This window comes from Populus nigra, chromosome 14 (genome assembly GCF_951802175.1).
Source record: "Populus nigra chromosome 14, ddPopNigr1.1, whole genome shotgun sequence".
NCBI classification, from domain to species: Eukaryota; Viridiplantae; Streptophyta; class Magnoliopsida; order Malpighiales; family Salicaceae; genus Populus; species Populus nigra.
The window spans coordinates 3966253-3975367 of NC_084865.1; the positions used below are offsets into that span (position 1 = coordinate 3966253).

At 33.7% G+C, this 9115-nt stretch overlaps 2 protein-coding genes across 2 annotated transcripts; both read right to left on the bottom strand.

The window, feature by feature from the left end:
* Positions 1-2958: 2958 nt before the first annotated feature.
* LOC133672304 (uncharacterized) lies at positions 2959-6040 on the bottom strand. Its single transcript, XM_062092689.1, has 5 exons — positions 5826-6040; positions 5642-5715; positions 4544-4667; positions 4111-4425; positions 2959-3400 (listed from the first exon to the last, which is right to left on the bottom strand). The coding sequence occupies exons 1-5, from the start codon at positions 5940-5942 to the stop codon at positions 3128-3130; spliced, it is 903 nt and encodes a 300-aa protein (XP_061948673.1). The 5' UTR covers positions 5943-6040; the 3' UTR covers positions 2959-3127.
* Positions 6041-6941: 901 nt separating this feature from the next.
* On the bottom strand, positions 6942-8113 carry LOC133672904 (uncharacterized). Its single transcript, XM_062093462.1, has one exon. The coding sequence runs from the start codon at positions 7690-7692 to the stop codon at positions 7111-7113; it is 582 nt and encodes a 193-aa protein (XP_061949446.1). The 5' UTR covers positions 7693-8113; the 3' UTR covers positions 6942-7110.
* Between the last annotated feature and the right edge of the window lie 1002 nt (positions 8114-9115).

Here is a 9115-nt window from a genome sequence, read left to right on the forward strand (position 1 = left end):
TTGTAATTTTAAAAAGGTTAACAAACCTGGACCATTGATGGATTAGGCCCTGACAGATAAATATAAACAGCATGCCCGACCTTCAGAGAAATATTTAGCCTGTAAATCGCAACAAAACACACGCGCGCGCGCGCATATATATATATATATATATTCAAACAAAGGATTAGAAGTTAGAACATATAGGAGATTGTGTGACCAAGCTAAAAAAAAAAAAAAAAAGGAGAAGTATAAGATAGTGTTTAGTTATTGACCCATTTATTAAATCCGTTAGTAAAATGAGATGATGAGCAACACTTCTTTCTCCCTCTCTCATTTTTTTTTCTTTCTCTATTTTTCTCTACAACAATAAACACAATTCCCCTCAATTTTATCACAAATCAACCTCCCACTACAAATTCAGTCACCTCAACACTCAGTTTGTCAGCATCCTTGTTCTGATTTAAATTTTATTGAGTATTCTCCACTTTAAGTAAGAAAAATTACCCATTTTTTTATTTGAACTCAATTTTAAAATGTTAATTTTTATTGCATATTTTTGTAGTATATATATTTTGTTTGGGTGTTTATTTATTTTATAGCTTTTTCTCATGGAGATTTGATGTATGAATGGATGATTTATACATGTTAGGGTTTGTTTGAGATTTTGTAAAATTATATTTATTTGTAAATTGATGAAATTTATTTTGAATTTGTGCTTAGATGTTTTGTGATTAAATAAATAATGACTTTTTTAACGGGTTCATTTTATATTTTATCAATTTTATTGTTGAATTGAAACTTTTGGTAAATATATAGAATTGGAATTTATGTAGATAATTGATAATGAATTAGTTATACTATTAAAATATTTTGAATAAATTTGAGTTAAACCAATGTTTTGTTATTACTTAGTGTATGAATGTATGATTTGTACATATTGTTATCAATATTCTATATATGTTTGATATAAGTAATTGATGATCTTTCATGGATGTATCGAGATTCACCCGAAGGGTTGTGTAGGATAAATTATTGTAATGAAGTTCAGGACTTTATTAATTATGTACTATCTAATCCGAGAAATATTAGTGGAGACGATATTAGAATGTCTATATAAGAGATGCAAAAATAAAAAATATCTCGATCTAAATGTTGTAACGATGCATCTTCTACAAAAAAGGTTCATGAAGAGATACTTGTGTTAGTTTGTGCACGGAGAACCATATGTTCCTCATGAGATCATGGTAGAAAAGATGATTGGGCCAACTTCTAATTCTAACAATGTGTATGAAGTTGTAGATGACAATAGGAATCCTCTCAAGAGTATGATTATTGATGTGATAGGAGTGAATCAGGGTTATGCTGGTCAATATCCAATCATAGATGAAGAACCTAATGCAGACACAACCAAGTTTTTTGATCTCTTGAAAGACTCAGACGAACCATTATGAGATGAGTGTATAAATCACAATAAATTATTGATCGTTGCACGAGTGTTCACCTTCAAGTCAGATTATAGGTTAAGTGAGACCAGTTATGATAGAATTTTTGAATGAACAAGAAACATTTTAAGTGAAGGGAATAAACTGAAAGATAACTTTGATGATATTAAATTCATGATGAAACCCTGTTAAATACCAAAAAATTGACATATATATTCAAATTTTTGCATGTTGTAGTACCTTGAAAATGTAAAGTTGATCGAGTGCAGGACATATTGGCATACTCGTTCAACACTTAAACTCAAAACTAGCAAGGAAAAGACTCTAGTCACACATAAAAAAACTTAGATACTTCTCAATCATGCTTAGACTGCAGATGTTATTCACATCACCAAAGACTATTGAGCACATAATAAGGCATCATTTACATGATGCGGTGGATGGAGTGATGATGCATCATTCCGATAATGAAGCTTGAAAACATTTTAATAGGATGCATCTTCGGTTTTCAATGAAATTAAAGAATGTGTGTTTTGGGTTATATACATACAGATTCAATCTATTCGCGTCATTTGTTATTCTTTATTCTTGTTGGCCAGTAATACTCACGATTTACAACTTACCACCGGGAATGTTAATGAGGCTGAAGTTCATAATTTTATTTACGATCATACTTAGTTCTAATAATCCGAGTTGAAATATAGATATTTGTCTTCGTCCATTAATAATTTTAGTTTGTTTTTTAAAACTTTGCATATGTGATTTTTACAATTAACCTTTTTAAGTTTGATGTTATACATTCGACCATGTGAATCTTATTAAAATTAAACAAACAAATTTATATGATATTTCTAATGCGCTCAACAACATTTTGAAATCATTCCAAATTATTTTCTATTTTATTAATATTCAATGTTTAAGAAGAATTAAAAAGATCCTTAGCCATTGCACGATGGGAATAAAAAAATAAACAGAACTACAGAATAACTTATAAGTGTTGGTGGAGAAAATGCCACTGTCTAGAACTCACAATGGCTGGGGAAGAGGACGCAATTGACAATGAAAAAAAGAAGAGAAGGTTGTTGGTGGTAGTTGATAGTTGAACGAGTGAGAGAGAGAAATTAAAAGAGGCTAGGGTAAATGTTGTATGGGTGGCTGGCGTTGATATGGAGGGCTGGAGGTAAAAATTTGGTGTTGTATATATATTTTAGTTGAAATAGTAAAATCAGTTTTAAAATCATGATTTTACTTTATTGTAGTTCGATTTTAACAATTTTGAAGTTTTCAAGATTTTAACAACTTTCAAGTTTTCAAGATTTTAACAACCTTGGTACAAACCCCATGTGGCACAAGCTAAAAATTCAAGGGCAAAAAAGAAATCCAATAAACCATTTCGATTTATAGAACAATCTTACCCTGCCGAGCTTGGCTTCTTCAGCTACAATTATAATCTGGATGTGAGCTTCGTTTTTATTTAGGATTTTAGTCATTTAGCATGGTCTTGAAGTAAAACAAAGTTAGAGACAGAACAAGATTGAAAGCATTCAATCAGCCATCCAACCAGCTCTTTAATCTAAACGTTAAAAGGTATTATACTGATTCGATACCCCAAAAGGGCATTTCACCAGTCAGAACAAAGCACTCACATAGGGATAACATATGGATCAACATTCCTCTCGTCATGCAGCTAGATTGCAGCTAGATTATACTAATGCAATGCTGCTCTGACCACCAGGGGGCTGGCGAACACCACCAAGATAATCTCTGGATGCTGCCTTTCCATCAGAAAATATACCACTGCCGCTCATTTCTCTCAGTTTTGCCGTGCTTAGAGGTTTTTCAGCAGATCCAGGAGGAACATCTCCCTTGAAAATACCATTGCCTGTCAGCTCATTAAACTTCTGGTTGTGTATTTTCCTTGCTGTCTTCATGACTGGTTCTTCACCAAATAGGATATTGCTCTGGCCTCCAGCAGGCTATAAAAATCAGAGACAAAATTCAGTTGGGATTAAATAGCCAAAATTAAAGATCATTGCATGGCACTGAACTGTCATGACAATTTCGACAAGCACACGCATCAAGGCAACCAAAGTTGGATTTTGCAATTACCAATAAAAACCACTGATAGGAAGTAGGATAAGAAATACAATGCACATGTGCTTTCTAACATGGTGTTTGAAGATGGCATGGACACTGGAGATGGATATGTTCATATTTATGGATTAAAAGAAGAGCATATTCATGTTATATTGGTCAACAGAGCAGAAGTGTAGAAAGGAGATAAAAGAGCAACCTAGCATCAACAAGATTTTGTGACAGAACAAAAACTCTAGAAATGGCAAAGTTCAGAAACCTTCTATGATATAAGAACATTAAAAGGATGCATGATAAGGAAACATGTCTAAACATTGTAGGAGCCTATTGCAGCATTTAACAAGCTTGAAAGAATTGAGCTGCACCTACTTTAACATTTTGCATTTTAATAGTCTGTTTTGAACCGACACATGATAGGAAGTGCTCAGTCACTGTTCCTTTTTCACAACTCAACATTTTGCTCAAACACCCCAGATGGTTGTGTAGAGCACAACAACATGAAACTAACTGTAACTTCCTAGTAGAATAGATATTGACCATAAATAATCAAATGTAAGAAAGGATTTATCAAACACATGAAGAAGACACTCACATTTGAAACCCTGACAGATGTGCGAATGTTTCGAGGTGCAGGTTCCCCGATGTCTTTGTTTTCTTTTGTTTCCATGGAGCGTGCAGCAGCCAGTGAACGGGGAGGAATTTCAGAAGGGGGGGCAAAAATGTCATGACCACTGATCTCCTTGAATTTAGCATTTGATATTAGCTTGTTGCTCTTCATGTCAAAATCATTTTGCAACGTCCCACTTAACTCGCGCTGCTTTGCCACTTCTGGGACAGAGGTAGGCTTCTTAGGGGAGATGCTCTCCTCAGAACTAAACGATATTTGGCTTATTCCAGTCACTGCTTGCTGAAAATCCAACAGTTGCAAATACCAAAGGAGAATAGCCATCAAGATTAACATTCGATATAAAAGTGATTATAAATGGTGATGATGAACTTTCTTTTGAAGATAACCAAATAAGTACCTGATAAACACGCACTGTAGTTTTGTTATTAGGATTAGCATCACCAGATTCAGATGTACCATCTCGACCATTAAATATGCCACTGCCAGTCATCTCCTTTAATTTATACCCCGAACAAGGCTTTCTACAGAGTGAAAGGGAATGATTCAGATGGCTAAGAGCAAGCATGCATGAACAACCAACTTGAATTATGAAATAACCCTTATTTGCAAAGTTCAAAAGTTGCTAAGTTGGGAACCCATTAGAAGCAAGGAAAAATTGATTGTGTTTTATATCTCTGTATGTGAAGGGGGGTGTTAGTTTACTCCGAAGTCAGAACTACATTGTCCAAATTCCTTCCAAAAGACAGGCCAATCTACCTTTCTAAAACAACAAGACTATGCCAATCAATAAAAGATGTTAATTTGCCAACGCACAGGTAAAATCAATGCACTTATTTAGCATTCAATTAAAACAAGTAAAAGATCAAATCTTTGTTTTGAAGAATTATCAAACCTCAAAAGTTAATTAATTTTAACAACAGGGAGTTCCAAATCTAAGCATCCATCAACTTCGTCACCAATCTATAATCCCTCTACATCATATTGAAGAACCACCATCCTAAATATTACAGAGTCTATGGCTGCAAATTATCTGAGCCCTTCGTGAGCTGGCACAAAGAAATTAACTATAACTTCCTATCAGAAGTAAACACACTAACCATTTTCTTTTCTTTTTAAAGAGAAAAAAAAAAGAGAGAGGCAAAAACAGTTTTATTTTCAAGAAATTAAATCACCTGCCATATTTTCTGTCACATTAACTCTCTTTACAATAAGAGACTACTCCTATTTCATTTCATTAATGAAGTTACCATTCATGAATTCAAAAACCCATCAATCAATTTTTTCTTTTCTTTTTTTCAAAACTTCAAATCTACTCGTGAAAATCATTAACAGCCATGAAACAGAAAATGCAGCTACAGATCTGATTCCCAATAGAAAAGGGGGGAAAAACACAAATCTTGATAAAATATTCTATACTTAATAAAACAGAAACCTTACAAAATCATAAAACTTGAAAGACACAAAAATCAATAGATAGTAAAGGGGGGATCTTTACTTCTTCATGAGACTCTCTGCTTCTTCTTGAGAGACCTGACCTCCAAACAGCACTTTACTGATTTTATCAGACGGCTGGGAAATAATGCATCAAAAGATCAGATAGAAAATAAGAAGAAAAAATGAGTATTTTATATAATAATGATAATAAAAGAAGTAAAACTTAATAATGTGTGAACTAGAACCTGGTGAGGGCGGTGGGAGTAGGCGGAGGCAGGAGAGGCAGAGGGAGGAGCCTCCTTCCACGTCAGCAGATCGGCGGTGGAAGTGTGTGGCTTGCTCACGGCTGCATTCCTCTCCATTTCTTGTTGTCCTTGCTTTTTTGAAAATCTCTAGGCTACGGTCAGTGATGGTGCATGTGCTTGTTTGTTTTCCGTTTGACAGGTATTTAAGAGATAGACAGATGTAGAATTCAAATTTGATTTTTTATTTTTTTTTTGGTTTCTTTTTCAAATTTGAAGTCATCCATCATTTTTTAGAGGGAGAGTATATATCCCTGAAGTTTCCATATTCTTACACTTTAGTACTTATTGTTTAAAAGCTTTTCAGTGTCAGCCTTTAATTTCCAATTTGGTGCAATGCCGGTGGTCTAATCAAATTGCAAGAGTGTGTATATTTTAAATTACTTTTGTTCCAATTCCTTGTGTTAAAAAAATGATTTTGAAAAATTATGATTTTGGATAGTTTTGATGTGCTATATTAAAAATAAATTTAAAAAAATAAAAAATATATTTTAAAGCATTTCAAAGTAAAATATATTTTAAAAACAAACCATCGCTGCAATTTCAGACACTACATTCACCTAATAATTAAGAAAAGAAAGATGCTATGTTCTTCAAAATATAAACTAATTATAAGTGTTAATTTTAGCAAATTGGTTAGTGGATAGAGTAGTAGTGTGATTAGAGAGAAAGAAAATAAACATAAATTTATAAAATCCATGCATGGCTTTGCACATGCCTCCGTCTGCACGTAGAATTTAAGGACTTAGCCGATTAATGAAGGCTCAGATCCAACACAAAACTACAAAGGTATGCAATGATAATTTCATTAGTTGGTTCATTGAGTGGATGCAAAGAATAATGTTCTTTTCAGGACATTTCCAGATCAGATGATGTTCGTTGATGGAATTTTATTTTATTTTTTTCTCAGTGGATCGCTTCATGTTCTGACGGGTATAAATATTGCTTAAGAAATTAATTAGTTTTGACGGGTATTAAATTGCATAATATTTAAGTTTTTTTAATTGAATTCGAGTTCAAGATTCAAGGAGTTGTAAATTGCTTGGCTCGTGGAAGTGCTTTGGAAAACAAACCCTTGTTTTGAAGAGTCCAATAAATTAATTTCAATCTTGATCGTGCATATACACACTCATGACTAGTTGACTACCTTTACAAAATTTCCACACGTCAAAAAGAAATCTTCAGATCAAAGTAGCAAGTGGGTACTTCATTCGCCAATCCTCGGTGTTTATAGTGCTTCCAGAGCAGCCACTAGGACAAAAATATCATAATCTTCGCATCTGCACCCACTATCCTTGCAACAACCACATTCATCCCACCTCTTCAACCTCCCATTTCTCTTTTTCTTCACCTCCATCTCTGCCATTGCTGGAACTCTAACTCTCATGGCTATTTGCACTGCAGGAGGCTTGATATCATCAGGAACACTGCCCTTCTTTGGGATCATCGTAACCCACCTTTCCATTTCTAGCTTTGGTGACTCGACAACTGTTTTCCATGGAACCTCAGCTCTGCCTAGGAGTTGTGACCCTCCTATTTTACCAAGGATTGGATTTGTGCTTCTCCATCTGAGCTCGAAAACTACAGTTTGTTGCTTGAGGTTGTTGATGGAGTCTTCAGTGCCTGAACACTCCAATGAGAAGGACTCGTTCCAAAAGAGGCTGGCCCTTGCGGAGATTTCTCGGCTGTTCAGTTGGATTCTTTTGCTGTTTCCTGTAGAGAGATAGTATCTAACAAAAAGGCTCCCATGGGACTTGAATTCTACGTTCTTTGCCTGCAGAATTTCTATTTCACAGCTAAGACAAGTCATGATAAGACCTTGAGTACGTAGCAGCTAGCACCCGTGTGGAGAGAGAGAGATAGAAAGACTGGTTTTCTTGAGAAGAGAAGCTCTTGGTTTGTTTGGTGAAGACAAGCTATGGATTATGGAGTTGTATATATAGATGCATGCAAGGCCAAGGATATTGGTGGGAAGCTGCTTCTATCTACAAAAAAAAAAAATGCAAGTTGTGGAGAAAATCACCCACAAAATCTTAGTAGCAATGCAAGGGAAATTTAATAATACCATGAAATAAAGAGGGAATCAAATGAGATAGTGGGGGAGATTTTATTTTACTAAAATAAGCTTTTTATGCTGGATATCTTAATTTTACTCTTCCAAGTTGCCAACAGTATTGGGTGTCGACAGTACGTAGTTTTTGCGATACATGAGAATGGAGAAACCTTGGGGGGTTCAAGATTCTGTTTGATTCGCGTGGGAATCGTTTTGATCCTTCTTTTTCGTTTAGAATTTAAAGTATTGCTATTCAAATCTAAGTTTGTCGTATCTAAACTTCTTAGGCCGCAAACACCCTCCCTGAATTCAAATCCGAATTTCCATTTCAAGTGAAGAATTTTGATTCGTAGTGGTTCTAGATGATAAATTAAAAAATACAATATGTGATAAATTAAAATTAAAGAATTAATTTAAAATAAATAAAAATTTTATATGAGGGCTAAGAATTAAAATTATAAAACAAAAAAATAATGACAAAAGTTAAAATAACAATAACAATTAAAATCATCCAATAATCTCTAGTGGAGAAGAGAGAGAAAAAAAGTGAGAAATCGTCTTGTTGTTGACGGCACACACTCCACCAATAAAAAGAGGACATGGTTGCACTTCCAGTGCCATTACAGAAGGGCATCTTATGTCTTTAGAAGGAGTCACACGCGCCTTCTAAAGTACTCAGGCACCTTCCATGCACGAGCACCTCCCGCTCACAAGAATATACATTGCTCACGCCAACAATTTTTCTAATTTAATTAATATTTAATTATTGTTAAAAGATCAAAATACCCTTTATAAATATGGTAATCATAGAAAGGCTCATATGCGCATGGTTTAGATTTTTTTATTCCAAAGGTTTGTATTTTAAAAAATTACAAGATAAAAATATCCCTCTTATCTAGTTTTAAAAATTCTAACTTGAAGGGTAAATAGATTATTTTACTGTGCTAAAAAAATAAAAAAAATAGTTATACCATTATATATTCCTTTTAACCGGTTTTAGAAATTCTGACTTGGAAGATTAATAAATCATTTTACTATGTTAAAATTGAAAAAACATTTATATTTCCAATTAATTCCTTAATAACTAATGATACATATAAAAAGATTAAAATACTCTATGGGTCTTTTAGGAAAAGCAAAAATATAATTACAAAAATTATATGTATAGTGAAAATCTTTT

What these genes read in the sequence shown, in the direction of transcription:
- LOC133672304 (XM_062092689.1), bottom strand. Translation starts at nt 5,942, where the DNA reads ATGGAGAGGAATGCAGCCGTGAGCAAGCCACACACTTCCACCGCCGAT. An exon ending in ACTCCCACCGCCCTCACCAG is followed by an intron (nt 5,716 to 5,825) that starts GTTCTAGTTCAC and finishes ATTATTTCCCAG; the next exon opens with CCGTCTGATAAAATCAGTAA. An exon ending in GCAGAGAGTCTCATGAAGAA is followed by an intron (nt 4,668 to 5,641) that starts GTAAAGATCCCC and finishes TTCACTCTGTAG; the next exon opens with AAAGCCTTGTTCGGGGTATA.
- LOC133672904 (XM_062093462.1), bottom strand. Translation starts at nt 7,692, where the DNA reads ATGACTTGTCTTAGCTGTGAAATAGAAATTCTGCAGGCAAAGAACGTA.